The sequence below is a fragment of the Microcaecilia unicolor genome, chromosome 6, assembly GCF_901765095.1.
Source record: "Microcaecilia unicolor chromosome 6, aMicUni1.1, whole genome shotgun sequence".
Taxonomy (NCBI): domain Eukaryota; kingdom Metazoa; phylum Chordata; class Amphibia; order Gymnophiona; family Siphonopidae; genus Microcaecilia; species Microcaecilia unicolor.
Genome location: NC_044036.1, coordinates 5,265,502 through 5,286,366, shown reverse-complemented (window position 1 = coordinate 5,286,366; position 20,865 = coordinate 5,265,502). Strand labels below are relative to the sequence as shown.

At 46.0% G+C, this 20,865-nt stretch overlaps 1 protein-coding gene across 1 annotated transcript in view; it reads left to right on the top strand.

Annotated features, from left to right (window-relative positions):
* Positions 1–20,865, top strand: part of CFAP57 (cilia and flagella associated protein 57) — a 457,479-nt gene that overhangs the window by 291,881 nt on the left and 144,733 nt on the right. Inside the window, exons 14-16 of the mRNA XM_030205491.1 lie at positions 12,850–12,943; positions 16,546–16,736; positions 19,746–19,919. Of these exons, the coding sequence (XP_030061351.1) occupies positions 12,850–12,943; positions 16,546–16,736; positions 19,746–19,919 (459 nt within the window). The remainder of the gene's footprint in view (positions 1–12,849; positions 12,944–16,545; positions 16,737–19,745; positions 19,920–20,865) is intronic.

The window sequence follows — 20,865 nt, the reverse complement described above, 5'->3', positions numbered from 1 at the left end:
AGTGAAGCGACTTGAGGAGAGGGGTAATATGAGTAAAGGCCTCCCATAATGGGGGAGAGGAGGAGATAGGTAGGGATGGTTCCGGTCAGGGGGAGGGGAAGCAGGTCAGGATCAGGTTCCCGGGGCAGGGAGGGAAGGGTCCGGGGAAGGACAGGGACCGGCAGAAGGGGGGGCCTGGGGGAGGGTCGGAAGCGGCAGGAAGGGGAGGATGAGGGCTGGACGCGGGTGTCCAAGAAACAGCAGAAAGGAAAGGGGGTGGGGGGAGGGGGCGGGAATGGGGATAGAAGTAGGGAATAGATTCAGGTGTTTGGAAGAGCAGGGAGGGGCTGAGGAACAAGCTGGTGAGGAGGTAGAGGATGGGGGTAGCCGGCAGGACGGGTTGGGAGGCAGGGTAGAGGGAGCGAGGGGAACGGCGGGTAAGAGGAAGGAGAGGGGGGAGGGTTTAGAGGGATGGAGAGGGGGGAATGGTAATGGGGGAGGTGGGTGGATCGGGGGAGGTAACGGCTGATGCAGGGAAGGCGGGAGAGGAAAGGAAGGTAGGAAAGGATGTAGTAACGCAGGTCCGCGAGGGGAGGGAGGAAGGGTCGGAAATGGGATTGATGGAAAGGGGGGAAGAAGAGGAGGTAGTAGGGGTGGAAGAGGGGGGAGAGGGGGGGCAGGTCGGTTGATGATCCCCAGGGAGGGAGGGAGGTGGGTGAAGACAAAAAGAAGATAGGAAGGAAGAAAGCAAGGATGGGGGGAGGGATGTTTGAGCTAGGGGTCCGGGATTGGGCGGAGGAGGAAGGGGGGGAAGGGACCCCGGATGATGGGGTGGAGAGGAAGGAAGGCAGCCAGGAAGGTGGGGGGTGTGGTAGCGAGGACTGATGGTGGGACTGCTATTGGTATTCGCCACACTTAATGTGGCTAGTGTCGCCTCTCAGAGGGCAAGATGCTTGGCGTTCGATGGCCTCTCTGCCGTGGCTGCGGACTGTTTCCTCCTCCAGGAGACCCGGTTGCAGACATTGGAGGATGTCCGGCGGGCAAAGAGGGCCTGGGGATGGGGAACCTCTATCTGGGGTCTGGCCGGGGAGAGGTATGGGGGGATAGGTATCCTTTTTAAGACCAATAAAGTAGAGATCCAGAGGGTGGTGGAGCTCGGTACTGGTAGGTATTTGCTGTTGGACGTAATACTGCGGGGGGGGGGGGGGGTGGCTTTGCGGGTGATTAATGTGTATGGACTGCAAAGCAAGCGGGGAAGGTCTGCATTGTTCAACAAAATTAAGCCTTACCTATACACTTCAAGGCAGTTGGTGTGGGGAGGAGACTTCAACACTATCTTACGGAAAGAGGATAGTGGGGGGCGGGCAACACAAGTACATTATGATGGGGTTCGACTAGCGGGGATTATGAAGGGAGCAGGGCTGGTGGATGCACAAATCACACTTGGTGGTGGGAAGCAGGGTGTCACCTTTTCACGGGGCACCTGTAGGAGCAGAATTGACCGGTTTATAGTTCGGGAAGGGGCATGTGGGCAGGCACCTAGGGTGGTGGAAGTAGGTTTTTCTGACCACAGGATGGTGATGATAGAGTTGGGGGGGAGGGGGGGCGCACAAGCTAGGGAAAGGGTTGTGGAGATTGAATCTCAAATGGTTGGAGGAGGGGGTGTTGTACCAGGAGTACCTGGAGTTCCTAGCAGACCAGGTGTCCATTCAGGGTGTCTTCCCTTCCCTCAGGGACTGGTGGGAAGTACTGAAACACCGCACCAAAGGGTTTTTTCTCTGGCAGGCGAGGCGGCAGAGAAGGGAGGCCACCCGGTTGGGGATCGCCCTGAGGAAGCGACGGGATAATCTGATTTCACGGGGGGGGGGGGGGAGGAGGGAGGATATTGAGGTACTGCAGCAGGAGGTTGAAAGGGTTCAGTACAACCGGTACTCTTCCCTCATCTATGAGCGGGACTTCAGGAAGCTGCTCAGGTCGGACCCGTATGACTGCTGCAAGGAACAAAGGGAGAGGAGGGTGGGGGGGGGGGGTTTAGGGATGAGGGGGGGGGGGGGGTACTCCAAGAGTCCAGGGAAGGCATCTTGCGGGTGGTGGGGACACATTTTGGGCGGGTTTTCTTGGACCAACAGTTGAGGGAAGAAGTCATGGGAAGATACATTGAGGGGACCCCGGGGATGGGTAAGGGGGGGCCGCATTTTCAGGTCTTAATGCAGCCGTGGACGCTGGGTGAGGTGGAGGAGGCCATCGGGGCCTTGCGGTGCAGGACGGCGCCGGGGCCAGATGGACTCCCGGCGGAGTTTTACCAACGGTTCAGGGACCGGCTGGCGCCGCTCTTGCTGGAACTCTGGGAGGAGGCGCGAACAGGGGGATCCTTGCCGGAGTCTATGGGAGGATCAGCATTGGTCCTCCTTAGCAAAGGCAAGGACCCTCAAGATGTGGCGAACTGGCGACCAATAGCGCTCTTGAACAGCGACCGGAAGACCTTCACCCACATGCTTCATGCTCGCATGAGGAAGGTCTCCGGGGAAGTGCTGGCAGTCCCGCAGGGGTGTGGGGTCCCAGGACGGGGGATGCTGGAGCCAGTAGCCTGGGAGAGGGAGGGTTTGGAACATAGCCGGGTGGGAGACGGTAGGTTGGTCGTGGCCTTGGACCAGGACAAGGCTTTCGACCGAGTGCAGTGGGGGTTCTTGTGGAAGGTCCTGGATCACTATGGCTTCCCGGGGGAGTGGATCGCACAACTGCAATTGTTGTATGCTGGGGCACGATTATTTCCCCTGGTGAATGGATGGAGGGGGGGCAGAGGTGGGGGTCACAGCAGGGAACCAGCAGGGGTGCCCATTGAGCCCCCTGCTGTATGCTTTCGCCATAGATCTCCTGGTGCGGAGCCTGGGAAGGGGGGGGGGGGGGGGAGAGAGGGCTCAGAGGGGTAGAGGTGGGCAAAGGGAACGTATTGAGAGTCATCGCTTATGCAGACGATGTCACCGTCTGGGTGGCAGACCAGAGGGAGGGGAGGATGCTGCGGGAGACCCTTGAAGAATATTCCCAGGCATCAGGGTCACGGGTGCACCTGGGTAAGAGTACTAGCTTGTGGGTGGGTCCAGAGGAGCAGCGGTTTAACCTAGGGGGCGGGTTTCCTGCAGGGATTGAAAGAATGCGGGTGTTGGGAGTGTATTTGGGGGGGGGGGGATTATGGGCGGGAGAGTTGGGAGCAAAAGATATTGGAGGCGAGGGAGTAGGTGGATCGTTGGAAGGGGTGGCGGATGCCCATGGCGGACAGGGTCCGGTTGTTGAAGACCCAGATAGTCCCCATGTTTCTCTTCTTGAGTTACATCTGCCTTTTACCGGAACGCTGTTTCACTTCGTTGTACAGCATGTTCTTTCAGCTCTTGTGGGGCAACAGGATGAACCCGGTAAAACGCAATATTACTTATCGTTCGCGGGAGGAAGGATGGTAAATCCTGTCTTGCTATTCTCCTCCCTGTTCATCCAGTTTAACCTTGGGCGGGAGGGGGGGGGGGGGTTCCAGAGGCCCCAGGGTGGGCACAAAGCGTTGTACAGTGGTGGGAGGGATTTTGGGGCCCTTGGGGGGGGGGAGGCGGGGAGGTTGCGGAAGGGTTTCCCGGAGGGGGTAGGCTACTACAAATCCTTAGTAAAGCGGGTCCGGTTGTGGGACATTACATGGGAGGAAATAAGGGCGGGGCAGAGGGAGAGCTGGGTGGAGTGGGTTCGCTCCCAGCATTTCTCCTCTCCCCTGACTCTTAGAGATGCTCCAGGGCCCGTGCTGAGGCAGGGCCTGCGTTTCATTTCATCTAGACGACTCCCGAACAAGTACAGGGACATTGCCTGGCTGTCCCTGCATGGCAGGTTGTATGTCCGGGCAAACCTCATGTATGGAAATCAACAGGACTGAGACTGCCCGAGGGGGGAGTGTGCTGGCCAGCTGGAGACGATGGACCACTTCCTTTTGGAGTGTCCATTCTTTTTTTTTTTTCCTTAATTTATATATTTTTATTCATTTATCATTTATGCAAAAAAAACATAAATACATCTTCAGAGAAAAAGGAAATACATTTTCAAAAGAACAGTACTCAATTATATTAAGGAAAAATAAAATAATTATTCCTCTAAAATTTTTTTGTCCACAAATAGTGATCCAAGATCAAGGAAATATCAGATCAAATATGATAAAGTAAAATAAATTAAATTAAGTTATCAAGTAGACAAAACCAGAGGGAACGCAGCTGGGTTTCGCGCCAGCAATCAGGAACTACTGCAATTTTCTTTAGAGGTAATAAAATCTAATAACTTCTCAGGATCAAAATAAATATAGTTAACAGAGTTCAAAGAAATATAACATTTACAGGGGAACCTTAACATAAAGGTCCCACCTATATGCAAAACTCTTTCTTTTAACAACAAAAATTTCTTTCTTTTTCTTTGAGTCTCTCGGGCAAAATCAGGAAATACTTGTATTTTTGCTCCCAGGAAGGGTGATTTAGCGTGACGAAAGTAAAGCCTAAAAATATTATTTCGATCCAGCTGCAGAGCAAAAGTTACCAAGAGCGTTGTTCTCTCAGTTAATACTTCCAAAGAGGATTCTAAAATTTCTGTTAGATTCAAATCAGGTTGGGGGTTAACAGGCAATTTTGTCTCTCCAGATCCAGAAATGTACAATAGTCTTGTTATAGGTGGGTATCCCTCAGGGGGAATACCCAAAACTTCATTAAGATATTTTTTAAACATATCTAGAGCTGACATGAGAGGCATCTTAGGAAAGTTAAGAAAACGTAAGTTATTTCCCCTAATCTGATTTTCCAAATATTCTGTTTTTCGCTTTTGAAAATTAGCATCTTTTATCAATACTTGCATGGAGGAATTCAGCGTTTTAATATCTTTATCAAATAGTTCCATCTTTGTAGATTGTTCTGCAATTTTTCCTTCTAAATCATGTTGTGATTGCTTTAATTCCGTTACCTCACCTCTGAAAATACCTGTTATTTGCAGTAAGTTGGTATTCAGTCCCTGTATTGCCTCCCATAAGGAATCCATTGTAACCGTCGTTGGTTTATTCAAAACTCCAAACATCGTAGAAGGTGCAACAGGACTTCTTTCAGACATATCTGTCTGAGATAACAAACTCACTGGCGTCGACGCGGCGGCAGGGCCCCCACTGGCAGTTGCGAACGACCGGTTTCCGGGCTCGACTTGCTGCACTCTCTGCCCCGCGGTTTCACTTCCTGGTCTTGGAGGAGCTGTAATCGGGGGAGGGCTCAAAGACGCTCCTTCGGCGCTTAGGTCAGTTTGATCTCCCGGACCTCCCAAAGCGTTCAGTCCGGTTCCCGGCGTTCGGAGCCCCGATTCTTCAAGCGTCAATTGCCGCATGAGAGGTGGGTCAACTCTGCCTGTGGAGGAAGGCACTCCGAGTTTTCCTTTCCGTTTCCCCATTACAGGGACGCGGTTTCTCAGTTAGCAATATACTAAGAAGTCTCCGGAGCTCTTTCTCGCACGTCTACTCAGGCAGCCATCTTGGATCTGGAGTGTCCATTCTCAAGAGCAGTTTGTCGGAGAGTGGCCGCCTTGCTGGCCATCCGCGGCTTCACGTCCTACACCTATGCAGACTGGGTGTACGGGAGACAGCAGGGGACGGGGCAGCTGGAGCCAGGTACCGCCTTCTTCATATCAGTTATTATCAGGTACTGCCTGTGGGTGGCCCGATGCGGGGTGTCTATGCGCCAGGAGTGCAGGTCTGCTGAGCAGGTTTCCTGGGACGTTGTCCGAGCCATCCAGGAAGTGGCGTGCTTGGAAAAGGTGGAGGGGGGGGGGGGGGTACATAATTTTGAGGTTTGGTGGAAGCATGTACGCTTGAAGTTGATTTGAATGTAGGGTGGGGGGGCAGGTTTTGTAGGTTTTGAATTTTTGTATAAAAGTATAGCGGGGCTGGTTTTACAACTGCATGAGACAATGTCTTGAATATTGTTTTTCCGTTTTCATTTAATAAAGGAATTCTCCAAGTATCCACCACTCTCTCCATGAAAAAAGTACTTCCTGACATTTTTCCTGAGTCTGCCCCCCTTCAATCTCATTTCATGTCCTCTCGTTCTACCGCCTTCGCATCTCCAGAAAAGATTCATTTGCGGATTAATACCTTTCAAATATTTGAACGTCTGTATCATATCACCCCTGTTCCTCCTTTCCTCCAGAGTATACATGTTCAAGTCTGCAAGTCTCCCCTCATATGTCTTGTAACGCAAATCCCTTACCATTCTACTACTACTACTATTTAGCATTTCTATAGCGCTACAAAGCATACGCAGCGCTGCACAAACATAGAAGAAAGACAGTCCCTGCTCAAAGAGCTTACAATCTAATAGCTTTCCTTTGCAGCGCTTCAATTCTTTTTACATCCTTCGCAAGATACGGCTTCCAAAACTGAACATAATACTCCAGGTGGGGCCTCACCAATGAATTGTTCAGGGGCATCAACACCTCCTTTCTTCTGCTGGTCACACCTCTCTCTATACAGCCTAGCAACCTTCTCGCTACGGCCACCGCCTTGTCACACTGTTTCTTTGCCTTCAGATCCTCAGATACTATCACCCCAAGATCCCTCTCCCCATCCGTACTTATCAGACTCTCACTGCTTAACATATACGTCTCCCGTGGATTTCTCTTCCCTAAGTGCATCACTTTGCATTTTTTTGCATTGAATTTTAATTGCCAAACCTTAGACCATTCTTCAAGTTTCCGCAGGTCCTTTTTCATGTTTCCCACTCCCTCCCGGGTGTCCACTCTGTTACAAATCTTAGTATCGTCTGCAAATAGGCAAACTTTACTTTCTAACCCTTTGGCAATGTCACTCACAAATATATTGAACAGAATCAGCCCCAGCACCGATCCCTGAGGCACTCCACTACTCACCTTTCCCTCCTCCGAGCGAATTCCATTTACCACCACCTTCTGGTGTCTGTCCGTCAATCAGTTCCTAATCCAGTTCACCACTTCGGGTCCTATCTTCAGCCCATCCAGTTTATTTAAGAGCCTCCTGTGGGGAACCGTGTCAAAAGCTTTGCTGAAATCTAAGTAGATTACGTCTATAGCTCGTCCCTGATTTAATTCTCCTGTCACCCAATCAAAGAATTCAATGAGATTCGTTTGGCACGATTTCCCTTTGGTAAAACCATGTTGTCTCGGATCTTGCAACTTATTGGCTTCTAGGAAATTCACTATCCTTTCCTTCAGCACCGCTTCCATTACCTTTCCAATAACTGAAGTGAGGCTTACCGGCCTGTAGTTTCCAGCTACTTCCCTATCACCACTTTTGTGAAGAGGGACCACATCCGCCGTTCTCCAATCCCTCGGAACCTCTCCTGTCTGCAAGGATTTATTAAACAAATCTTTAAGAGGACCCGCCAGAACCTCCCTGAGCTCCCTCAATATCCTGGGGTGGATCCCGTCCGGTCCCATGGTTTTGTCCACCTTTAGCTTTTCAAGTTGTTCATACACACTCTCTTCCGTGAACGGTGCTCTATCCACTTCATTCTCATTTGTACCTTTTCCAATCTATCGCGGTCCTTCTCCAGGATTTTCTTCTGTGAAAACAGAACAAAAGTATCTATTTAGCAAATTTGCCTTTTCTTCATCATTATCTACATAGCGGTTTGCAGTATCTTTCAGTCTCACAATTCCCTTTTTAGTCATTCTCCTTTCACTAATATACCTGAAGAAATTTTTGTCACCTCTTCTTACATTTCTAGCCATTTGTTCTTCCGCTTGCGCTTTCGCCAGACGTATCTCTCTCTTGGCTTCTTTCAGTTTCCTTGCGGAATAGCCAAGCTTGGTAGCGTTGAGGTCTGGTGTTGGTTAAATAGTAAGATAATATATGTGCTGAGAGAGCGATATCCTATTACCACTTGGTAAAATCAGAGTGCAAGATATTTAGAACCAGTGGTCCCTAGAAGATTAAAGTTGGAATAACCAAGTAGTATACCATGCCATACTTTGTATTGTTGTTTGAATATTTTTACTGCTGTAATTGCCTATTGCTCATGTTTGATCTATTCTTACTGTACAACGCCTTGAGTGAATTCCTTCAAAAATGCGGTAAATAAACCCTAATAATAAATAAAAAATACAAATGTATTTTTTTCTATTACTTTAGGAATTATAATTCTTTATGTTTTCCTTGATTTTAAATTGTAATTACCAGTGACTATATTGGTTTAGTTTAATTATAAATCACTTTGGACTTCTTTGTTGGGATTAAGTGGTCAATAAGTTCCTTATTGTATTGTATCTTGGTACAATGGCTTCCGATGGAGTTACGTATTAAGTATAAATTATGTTGTTTGATCTTTAAGATGTTATCAGGAAATGTACCAGAAAACTTTCCATCATTAATTTCTCTTTTAGGTGGTCGATATGAAAGTTATAGTTCCAAATGCTTAACTTTGTTTTCCATCTGTTCTAAATATCAATTATAAAAGGATACATTAGGGATCATACTGTTATTCAGTAGTGAAAATCTGGAATTCTTCTTCAAATTTATTTATTTTATTTATTTATTTATTGCATTTGTATCCCACATTTTCCCACCTTTTTGCGGGCTCAGTGTGGCTTACAATATATTGTGAATGGTGGAAGTACAATTTGTTGCATTACGATTATAGGTTACATAGTGAAGAGTTATGGGAAGACAAAGTCAACGTCGAAATACAGTATGGGGAGTAGAACAATGTAATGTAACAATGGGGAATTGATAGGGCGATAAAACAATAACAAGAGGGTAGAGATTTAGGTGTGGTGAGAATACGGGGGAAGAGAACTCAGAAGAGAGTGTACTGATACATTTCTCTTAGTGTGTGTGGACTTCATGTTTTTTGATCCTTGCAGTAAGTTTTCTCAAAGAGATGAGTCTTCAATAGTTTGCGGAAGTCGGTTAGTTCGTAGATCGTTTTCAGGTTGCGTGGTAGTGTATTCCAGAGTTGCGTGCTCTTATAAGAGAAGGTTGATGCGTGCAGTACTTTGTATTTTATGCCTTTGCACTTAGGAAAGTGGAGATTGAGGAGAGTTTGGGATGATCTTTTAGCATTTCTGGGTGGCAGGTCTATTAAATCAGACATGTATGCAGGGGCTTCACCGTGGATGATTTTGTGGACTAAGGTGCATACTTTAAAAGTGATACGTTCCTTGAGTGGGAGCCAGTGTAGTTTCTCACGTAAGGGTTTTGCACTTTCGTATTTTGGTTTTCCGAAGATGATTCGATTAAGCTCATCTTATATAATGTTTAGGAAACAAGTTAAGACTTGGCTATTTGAGGGTGTTTTGGCAATGAGAGGGGTTGTTTAATGTTATATGAAATATAGAAAAATGTGTACTGTATTAATATATTGTTATAAACCCGCTTTGACTCTGTAATAAGGGATTTAACGGGATAGAAAACCCTTGGTAGTATAGTATAGCACTTTCCCCAGGAATATTCCAGCACCCACCTTTCTGTCCTCCAGTCTTTTTCTTACTCTGCAGCAAATGTTCATCCCTTCTTCTAAAATGAGTTTCCTAGACCTGTACTATATCTGCCCTTATAAAACAAATTTCATTTATATGGGGAGTTAAGGCCATGAGTATTAATAGCAAATTCAGATTCTGCACACCCACCTTCTTTTTTCCTCTTCCCTCTTAACCAATCTGTCCAGGGCCGTGCCTATTGTCTCTGATGCCCCCTGCAGACTATCAGTTGGTGCCCCCCCCCCCCCCCCGTCTAGCATAAAATACCATAAATACCAAAATACCATACTGTGCAAAATATAAAGACAGCAGATGTAAATTTGAAAAAACTAACAAGTACCAATCACCACTTTACAAATTAACAAATAGAAATAAAACAAATATAGAAAATAAAATAATACCATTTTATTGGACTAATACATTTAGCTTTCAGAGGCCAAAACATCCTTCCTCAGGTCAATACAGTATAGTGCTGTTACAGTATCCTATCCTGACCTGAGGAAGGGGGTTTTGTTCTCCGAAAGTTAACCAAAATGTATTAAAATTAGTCCAATAAAAATATTACCTTGTTTACATGTTCTATTATAAACATTTATTAACACAGCTACAATGCTACTTTATCCTAAAGCAAAAAAATAAAAATATATATTTTATTTACAGTTTGTTATCTCTGGTTTCTGCTTTCCTCATCTTCTTTTCACTGTCTTCCTTCCATCCAGCATCTCTTTTTTTTCTCTCTCTGCCATCCAGTGTCTGCCCTCTCTGCTATCCCCTCCATCCAATGTCTGTCCTCTCTCCCTGCTCCTTCCATCTACATCTGCCCTCTATCTCTGCCCCTTCCATCCACCATCTGTCCCTGTCTGCCCTCTCTCTCTCCCCTTCCATTCACTGTCTGCCCTTTCTATCCCTTCCCCCACAACAACCCTCTCCCATCTGAGAAGGAATATTAAGAATAAAAGATGGGCAAAACACGGAGCATTAGAAGCCTTGTGGATCAGATAAATAAACCCTGTCACTGAATCCACATGTAGAGGGAACCGGTTAGGTTATGGACTTGATGTGCCACCTTTCTGAGCACAACCGCAGTGGTTTACATATTCTATGCAGGCACTTTCTCTGTCCCTTCTGGGCCCGCCTTCTGCAGAGGGAAGTAAGCTTACAAAAGGAAAGCTTACAATGGACAATGGAAACAAACATACAATTCCATTTTTAAATCCAGGAACTATTTAGATTGTAATATTATGCTGCTTTCCACTGGGCAGCAAGGGAGGCTCTGGATTCCCCTTTAAAGCCTCAAACTGGAGTTATTGGCACCTCCAAGAGCTCTCTGCAGTGAGCAAAAGTGAGGTCAGCAGTTGTGTTTTGAACACACTAAGCTCTAGGGAGCAGGGGTTATCTAGGTATTTGCAGAGCGCTGGGTATCTGTAGTAATGCTGGAGAAATGATATCCATCAGTAGACCTTGCTGTTGAATATCTCAGGTAGTATTGCACAAACTGTGCCCTTGTACTTCATCAGTCCAACGTTAGCTTGCCTTTCTGCTACATAATGCCCAACCTCCTTCTAACTGGCAGCTGTCAAACAGCATGCATGCCCATGTAAGCCTGCCCTGTGCAAAAGGCAGGAAGATCAAAGGACTGGGCTTTAAAAAGAACTGACCTAAATCTGCATCTGCTGTTCCCTCAACTTTTGAGTACAGATTGCGCTTGCAAGTGGAAGGCTGCTGTAGAAAGGCTTGTCCACTTCCTAGAAGAACTAAAGCTTCATCGGGGCAAATTTCGGGGAGCCGACAAGTGGAAGGCAAGGGAATGTGTATGGCTAAAGAGGCAGCCCAGCCCGGAAGAGCCCGAGGCTCCTGTGGCCCGCTCGGCACCTTTGCAAGTCACATCATGTTGCAGTTATGATTATCCTCCCCTACCTTAAAAAAAAATTTTGTGAAGCTGAAGCCGAGTTGCAAGCAGCGCCTCGCATCTGCCTGGCTGCTTGTAAAACAAGAAAATCTGTTCTCCTCGTCATCGTCGGGCCTCACTGTGTCCCGCCCTCGCGGAAAAAGGAAGTTACCTCAGAGGAGGGCGGGACACAGTGAGGCCCGACGATGACGAGGAGAAGAGATTTTCTTGTTTTACAAGCAGCCGGGCAGACGCGAGGCGCTGCTTGCAACTCGGCTTCAACTTCACAAAAAATTTTTTAAAGGTAGGTGGGAGGCGCAGCAGCGGGAGCGGTATGGCAGGGCAGCACCGCAGCGGCGCCCTTGAAGGTAGGCGCCCCCCTGCGGTGCTTACCCCGCTTACCGTGTTGGCACGGCCCTGAATCTGTCAACAATCCTCTGACTCCACCCATCAGTTCCTCACCTGTGCTTGCCCTCAGCCATCAGTACCTCCCTCCCCCAGCCGTCAGCACCTTACCCATGCTTGCCCTCAGCCATCACACAGGTAAAGTACCAGGAAGAAGTGATCCACCTTGAGCCATCAAAAATCAAGCTTGATCTAACCCCCACCCTCGCCCACCATACCCTTCCTCACAATCCTTCGCAAACTATCGTAAATCCCTCCCGCCTCCCTTCAACCTTCAATATAAACATTCTCATACTATCAATGAGTATTGCCACCCCATTCTCATTTATGCTCATTGCTTCATTACATTTCCATTTCAAATGGCCTTTGCCATAGAAAGTTGTTTCCCAATGTAGTACTTCCTTCTGTGGAGCCTAGAGAGGATCAGGCATCTCAGTAACATTCAGTCTCAGCTCCAAAAGGACCTTTTTGTCTTTCTTGCTGGATCTAATCTGATAGCGTTTTCTTTGGTGCCAGTTAAAGGGGTTGCAAGGCCCAGGAAAAGCTCCTGTATTCAAAAATTCCCAGTAGTCTGAGGGGGGAGGGGGAGCCACCTGTTCTGCCCCATTGAGCCATAAAAGAAAAAAAATGTAACACTCCTTTCCTTTTAAGCCCTGCCCCATGCCAGAAGCCAACCCACAGATTTAAAAAATGGTTCTAGCCCTGCTGGGTGATGGCTGATCCTGGGTAAACTGCAGGATTCATTAAACTCGGGTACTAATCTACTGCAGATAAGTGAACCCCATGGTCCTTTATTTGGATAAAACGATGCAGTAAAGTGCCATTCTATTACAACTAAATAATTAAAGACCTAAGTTTGCCAGCTATAGCTGAAAATTAAAGCTAGTGTGCTGTCTTTTAACGTTCTTTCCCCCTAGCTAACTTTCACTAGATTGTTGGTTAATTTTTTTAAGGGTTTGATCTAACAGGCTGACCCTTTAATTAGCATTTTAGATCTCTTTGAAAAGTCAGCCTATGTTACTACAGGTCTCTTTCGCAGAATAAATAAATATTTTTTTTTTCACATTTTCCAGCTTCTGAAGACTGACAAAGAAAAACAAGAGTTGAAGAATCAAGACGATTTGGCAGAAATTTTGGATAAGCACATCAGGGAGGTACAGGACCTAGGTATGAGCTCTCAGGGGCACATTTTGGAAGGGCAGATGTTTTGTGAAACACTATGAGGTGATGTGGGACTTGGGTGTGAACTCTGAAGAACAGGGTATCTCCGTAGACATAGGAGCCAGCTCTGTGGGTGCTGTGGGTGCTTGACCACCCCCAATATTGAGAAAATTCCATGTATGTGTCCTAGGAGGGGTGATTTCCATTGGGCTTAGCACCCCCAATAATTTTGAAAAGTTGGCTCCTATGTCCGTAGATAGACATTTCAGGGAAATGCAGGACCTGGATATGAGCACTCAGGAACAACTGCTCAGTGCCGTAGCGAGGGCTAATGGCACCCGGGGCGGGTTGCCGCTGCGCACCCCCCCCCCCCCCCCGGGTGCAGCACGGTGCGACCCCCCCCCCCCCCGGACCGCATTCTTACCTGTGGGAGGGCCGATCCGCCCCGAGTGCACGTCACTCGGAGCTGCGTCGGCCCCGCTGGTTCCCTGCTCTCTCTGCCCCGGAACAGGAAGTAACCTGTTCCAGGGCACAGAGAGCAGGGAACCAGCGGGGCCAGCACCCCCCCGAGCGCGTGCACCCGGGGCGGACCGCCCCTCCTGTAACAGGACCCTCGGCTAAGTAAATCAGGAGACAAGAGGCAAATGGTTCCAAAAGCAAGGCAGCTTTATTGCTAGCAATGTACAGCACTGAGTTCAGTCTCAGGATACTGTGTGTCAGAACCCAGCTGACACATTTATACCTCCCCTATGGGCCTGCGCATTTGGCCCCTTATACATCACAGTTGTCATGCGCAGTAAACATTTGTAGTTCTTGTAGTTCTTACAGTACATACACACGTCATAACACTGAAATGAAACTGGCAAGGAAAACGAAACTTATCACTCTGTTTTAGCACACACACATAATCACACAATGCTTCTCTCACAGAGCTGATAAGGAAGGCTCAGAGATGCAGGGTGGGAGTGGCAACACTCCCAGACTATCCTTCATTCATGTAGCGCCTACGTGCAAGCTGACTTTGTGTACAAGCCTTGGCAATTAAAAGTTACAAGCGATTATCTACTGCCCTGCATTCTGTCTCAAACAGTTATTCCAGCATCTTTGGCATATTACAGGCAAGAGCTGACAATTTGTAGGTAAGGCACAGTGCAAGAGAATATAAAAGTTCTGCAAAAGCTCCGGTCTGGAATGTGGTACAAAGCAGCCAAAGTCCCCGACCAAATCCGCACAGGTCCTGAGGTAGTCCCATCAGTCGCAAACCGGCACCGATACAGGCCAGATCTGGTCGTCACTCCTACACTCCCGCCCCCCCCCCCCTTCCTACGCCACTGCAACTGCTGATTTGGATTCAGTTACTTGCCTTTTCCAAATCTAAGTTGGTGCAGAGTGAGAGAATCTTTCCCTTGGGGAGGGTGCTGGACCTGGGTATAAGGGGAATTTCTGTCCCTGCATGGGCTGAAGCAGTTAGATTTAAAATGATTCAGTATGCACGAGAAAGCATACTCTGTTCCTTATCTTCACTCATATACATCTCCATATGCTGGCAGGGGAAATTATAAAAACACACGCACATAGAGAGATTATAGATACATAGAACAATTATATATATATATAAAATATCTTTCTCGTGCCAGCATATGGAGATAGAGAAAATAGTTCAGCATGGACTCCCTCCCCCCCCCCCCCCCAGTAGGAGGCTGCATCTGCTTTCCACCCCGCCCCATAGAGGGCTGGATCTGCTTTCTCCCTCCGCCCCCCCCCCCCCCCCCCCCCCCCCCCCCCCCCATTGGGTATCTCCAGTAATTGCGACTTGGATTGGCCACTGCTGGAAGCAGAATATTGGGCTAGATGGGCCATTGGTCTGACCCAGTATGACTATTCTTATGTTCTTATGGGAGAGGTTGCTGGATTAAACTCTTTGGCTAAGAAATTTAGTCTCTGCACCAGGAAAAGAGGAGAAGAAGGGGCTGGCAGTTCTTTCTCTGCAATCATACCAAACAGTTTATATTTTTGTAGAGTTATGTCCGATATAAGGTTAGAAAACTCAACTGCTTGATCTTATCAGCACTTTAGTAAATGGTTTCCCTTTCTCTTGGACCAAACTCCCTTGGATTTCTCATGGCTTGACTGGGAGTTTAGTTCTATTTCAGCAACTGCTTAGCTGTTTGATGAACCAACAAGGTTTCTCTTTGTCTCTCTCTGCAAAGGCTTTCCCATCTAAAGGTGTGAGAACTTCTGCTTTCTCTGTCTCTCTCTCCCAACCGCTTTTCCCTCCTTCATGAAAGGGAAATCATTTTTTCCCAAAGTATTGAGATTATACCTGATTGGCCCATTCAAAGAACGGGGGTGGGGGTGGAAGCTGGGGAGCATGCAGAAGAGGGTAGCTGTAGCTGCTTGTAATGCACCTGTGCACATCTCAAGCATAGCACATGATTTATTCACAAAGGCTAGGATAGAGCAGGTAACATAGTAAATGACGGCAGAAAAAGACCTGCATGGTCCATCCAGTCTGCCCAACAAGATAAACTCATATGTACTACTTTTTGTGTATACCCTACTTTGATTTGTACAGACCGTATAAGTCTGCCCAGCACTATCCCCGCCTCCCGCCACCGGCTCTGCCACCCAATCTCGGCTAAGCTCCTTAGGATCCATTCCTTCTGAACAGGATTCCTTTATGTTTATCCCACGCGTGTTTGAATTCTGTTACCGTTGCATGTGGCAAGTGATGACACTTGCCACATGCTCTAATCTGAAAACCTGGGACTCTACACTGGAAACTACCTCCAAAGAACTGCAGCTTGCATATGTGAAAAAGAACATAATGTAAGCGAGCATGTCCAATGTTTAGGACCCTGTTACAATTACAGATCTTTTGACTATTTTCCCCATGCATAATTCTAGAGAAAGTGATTCTTTCCTCAGCAGGGCATTCTGGGAACTGAAAGGCTTCCTTAAAGCAACAGAAGGTATTTGTGGCACCTCAGGCTTTCTCATTGGTGTCTTATGATAGGGTTGCAGATTTTTTTGCTTGGTGGAGGAGAGGAAAGGGTTAAAATCCTATGTTCCTAGCTAGCCGTAGGGAAGTGGATCAGTAATTGTTAACCCAGGAAAGCCACTTAAGATAGCATTGGCTTAGAGCAAAACCAAGACAGCAACCATGCAATGCAGGCTGTCGGCATGGATGTGATTTTGGGGTGAGTGAGGGGTTTTGGGGTATATGGCCTGGACCACCATTTTGTGTGCAAACATGGACTGCAAAACCGTATGAAATTGTGACTGTAGAGCCTAGACTGGGCAGCCATTTTGTCTGCATGGGAGGCCTGAGCCACAATATCAATTATTTCATTGCAGTTGCTGCAGGTTGTTTGATTTTGCAGGGAATAGACTAGATTTGCTCTTGCTCACTCTTTTAGTGTTCTGTTTTGCATGACAAGTTGTATTGCTGCTTTGCTCTTTGGCATCTGTCCATATATTTCTTCAGGCATTTTCCTAGAACACAAATGAATATACATACTGTCGTTGAAAACTGGTAGGAAGTCCTTGCATAAAAGGTACTTGTGGACATTGTCCCCTCCATAATTTGTTCCTTCTGCTTTTGTCAGAGTCATCCAATAACCAGAAATTGATGTTGGAGTATGAGAAGTACGAAGAGCTGCAAGTAAAATCCCAACGGATGCAAGAGGAATATGAGAAACAGCTGCAAGAGATGGAGGAGAACAAAGGCCAGGCTCTGGAAGAGCTAACAGAATACTATGAGGCAAAAGTGCATGATCAGCTCTCTCTGTTAGAGCAGGTAAGATCACAGAGACAGAGAAAAGAGCAGACATGCAACATGGACCCTGAATAGAAACGGATGTTTATGTCTGTGTGCATTAGGCTAAGGGCAATGATGTCTTTCTGTGGTTCGATTAAAGAAGTGTGCAGAACAGGAGAAACCATTTTACAAAACAGATTTTAAAAAGGAATGATATTACTAGGGGATTTGTGCATGCATTTTACCACTTTTACCTGTAAGTGGCAGATTTGGTAATCCACTTGTTTGCAGGGAGCTGAAATGGAGCCAAGCTCCAAAAGCCAAACCTTTGGTGAGAGGAAGTGGTTTTCAATGCCAGGGAAGCAAAGAGATGCTGTTTATACACAGCAACATGTCAGTTATAGAAGGACATTTTGGAAAGACTTTTCTGCAAGGAAAGCCTTTTACCCATGCACCAATAGCAGGCCTAAATTTATTTATTTATAGCATTTATATCCCACGATATTTCCACCCATGGGCAGGCTCAATGTGGCAAACAACAGACTAGAAAAACATACAACAATGCAGCAAACAAACAATCAATGTCATAAAAGGGAAATAGCTAAGGAGGGAAAAGGGGAAAGAGTAGGGGTGAACAATGTGTCGCTATGTCAATTGGAACTCAGAAGGAAGAGATGCCAGGCGGGTTTGAAGCGTATGCTCTACCAAAAAGGAAGGCGCTTCTTGAAGGTCGGGTGATCAGGAGTAAGTTTGACCAATTGGGGTAGCCCATTCCACAATTAAGTGCTGAGATAGGAGAAGGAGGATGCATAGGTGGTCTTATACTTGAGGCCACAAAAAACTGGGTAATGGAGGTTTAGGTACGAGCGAGCTGATTTGTGAGAGTTCCTAGGCGGCAGGTTAATTAGGGTGTCCATATAAGCAGGGGCTTCACCCTAAATGATTTTGTGCACCAAAGTGCAAATTTTAAAAGCGATTCGGTCCTTCACAGGAAGCCAGTGCAGCTTCTCACGCAGTGGTCTTGAACTATCAAATCTCAATTTAGCAAAGATGAGCATAGACGCTGTGTTCTGGGCAGTTTGTAGTTTTTTTTAGGAGCATATCTGTGCATCCCCCATAGATTCCATTGCAGTAATCGAGGCGGCTTATAACCAGGGATTGAACTAAGCTGCGGAATACTTCTCTAGGGAAATAAGGTTGTATACGCTTAAGCTTCCAAAGAGAGAAGAACATTTGCTTGGTTGTAGAGTTCGCTTGCTGCTCTAGGGTTAAGGTTCTATCAACAATGACACCTAATATTTTTAGGGACTCCGAGATTGGCAAGACAAGCTCAGGAGTGATTAACGCTGGGGGCGTGAATTTGTTATAGGGAGAGGAGAGAATTAGACAATGAGTTTTCTCAGCGTTGAGTTTGAATTTAAATGAGTTGGCCCAGTCAAGCATGGTGTGTAATCCTAGTCGTATCTCATTGGTAATTTCGCTTAGGTCTTTTTTAAAAGGGATAAAGATAGTGATGTCATCCGCATAAATAAACGGGTTGAGCCCGAGTTTGGAAAGGGCCGTGGCCAAAGGAATCAACATTATGTTGAAGAGAGTTGGCGAAAGTGGGGAACCCTGCGGCACACCACAGTCTGCTTTTCATAGAGGTGATAAGTTAGAGCTCGAGTTAACTTGATAAGTTCTTGAGGTTAGAAAGCCTCTCAGCCAGGCTAATACATTAAATTAAATGGATAGTCATTGCTTATATGTAATTAAGTGGATAACGCTGCTGAATATCTGTATAAAATTAAGTGCCAACACTGATGAGCGCCTAGGCTGAATATCAGGTCTTAAGTAATCTCGCTTTCTCCGAGGGCCTCCAGCAAATAATTCCAGAACTTCTGTAAACTCAGCATTTTTTTGTCATTAAGAAGCATGACACCTTCACAGCAGTTGCATAGCCAGACCTTAAATTTGGTGGAAGGCCTGAGCCCAAAGTGGGGGGAACAAAATTTTGCACTGCCCCTGCCCTACTCTCTGTGACCCCCCTACCCCACAACTCCCAGATAGCTGAACTGGCAGGGTGGTCCTCAAGCCCTGCTAGTGGAGCTTGCCCTCCACTGCTGCTCAGCCCTGCCCTCCATATATGAATGGACACAAGTTCACTTATTCTTTGATATTATATATACATATATTTATTGTGATTGCCATATGCATGGACACCCGTTTCAAATTTATAGTTTATTTAATATTTATGCCAATTTTGTATATTTTTCTATTGTGTTTTGTCAGACCCCTGAGGCAGGAGCTTTTCTGCGCTGAAACACGGCCCGTGTCGTGTCCATTTCATTAAAGATTGTACCATTGTTCGTTTTGGAGGCCCTTTTCTGCTTTTTCTTGCTGTTTTGGTTTGTGTACTTTTGGACCCTCTCTTTTGCCATTTTTTTTAAAAGGCACTTAGGTGCTTATTTGCTTCTAAATAAACGCCTTGTTCAAAAATTACTCCATAGAGATTGATTTATTTAAAAGTCTTTATATACCATTTTTCGATCATTACAGATATAGGTTAGGTCAGTGTTTCCCAACCCCATCTTGGAAACAAACCTAAAATCTGGGTATTCAAAGTATCCACAGTGAAAATGCACGTCAGATTTGCATGTTATGGAGACTAAGTATTTAAAACTATTTTGCGCATATACATTCTGGATATCTTGAACACCCAACTGGTTAGCTGAGCCTCAGGGTTGGGAAATCCTAGGTTACAGAATTACAGAGGCCGATTTTCAAACTAACCAAAGACCAGCTAACTCACGTGGTCAGTTCTGAGCCCAGATATTCAATGCCTGGACGTTTCTGGTGACCAGCATTGAATTGATATTCAGACCTAGTTGGTTATCTTGAAACCGGCCAAAGATATTCTGTTTTGATGTGGCCAAATATGGCCGCTAAACTGGCTTAAAAAATTGACGGATAGCCAGTTATCCCCCGCTGATTATCAGTGCATAGCTGGTTAAATAGCAGTGAAAATCAGGAGAACAAATTTTACCAAAAGCTTCCACTTTGTTTCAGGCCCAGGATGACTCCAGGCAGCATGTTCGAGAGTTTGAAGAAACAAAGAAACAAATTGAAGAAGATGCAGATAGAGAAATACAAGACATAAAAATTAAATATGAGCGCCGGCTTTATGATGAGAGAGAATCAAACTTGCGCTTGAGGGGAGAAACAGGAATCATGAGAAAAAAGGTAATGGGTGTGATATCACATAACAAGAGACCTGATATTGAAAAGCACAACAGCTGCAGATTTTTATTACAGCTGACCAGAACTTATCCTGGGAAGTGCAAGTAAATGGGACTGTGAAGAATTGTTTCTTTCAAATGTGTAACATCAGACGAATACAGAAATACTTTACACAAGAACACTTTAGACTACTGCAATGTAATCTACTTAAGCTGTCCTATGAACCTACTATGCAAGCTACAGACAATACAAACTGTGGCTATAAGACTCATTTATGACCTGAAAAAATTCAACAGGATTTCTTCTCTGTCCAACTGCACTGGTTGCCTGTAGAGGCCAGAACTGATTTCAAACTATGTGGTTTTGTCTTTAAAATGATCCAAGGATATGCCCATTGTACTTGTTTTCTTTAATCTCAACTCTGAACTCAGGCTATGGGACAAGAAACTATTTTAAACTATGAATTTCACCTCAGGAGAGCTTTCCAAAGCCAATTCTCTTATCAAGCCACCAAAATCTGGAACTCTCTGCCAACATCTGTGCTTAACATTAATTCCTACACTAAGTTCTGTAAAGCCTTAAAAAACGCACTCTTTAGGACATATATGTAGCAACAGTCTTCTTAAAAACTGATCTCCTTACATGACCAGTTAAATATGCTAAATTGAAGACCTATACTTTGTAATGTTATATTAGATTACTGTTAACACTTCTTTGCTATGTAATGATGTTTTAAAAATCTTACTATGAAATTAGCATCCTAGTGTACTGCTACTGGTCTCTTTGTACTGTAATCCAGGTTTAGACCTTTCCAGAAATGCCTATTCCATACCAGTCTATTGGGGAAATCGCCCAAAGCATTCTTCGGTTCCCCGACCCATTTCTAGAACTCTGGTTTTTCTTTTGTCAGAGTGCAAACCTTCTTTTGCTACCCTTCCCCGTCTTTTTT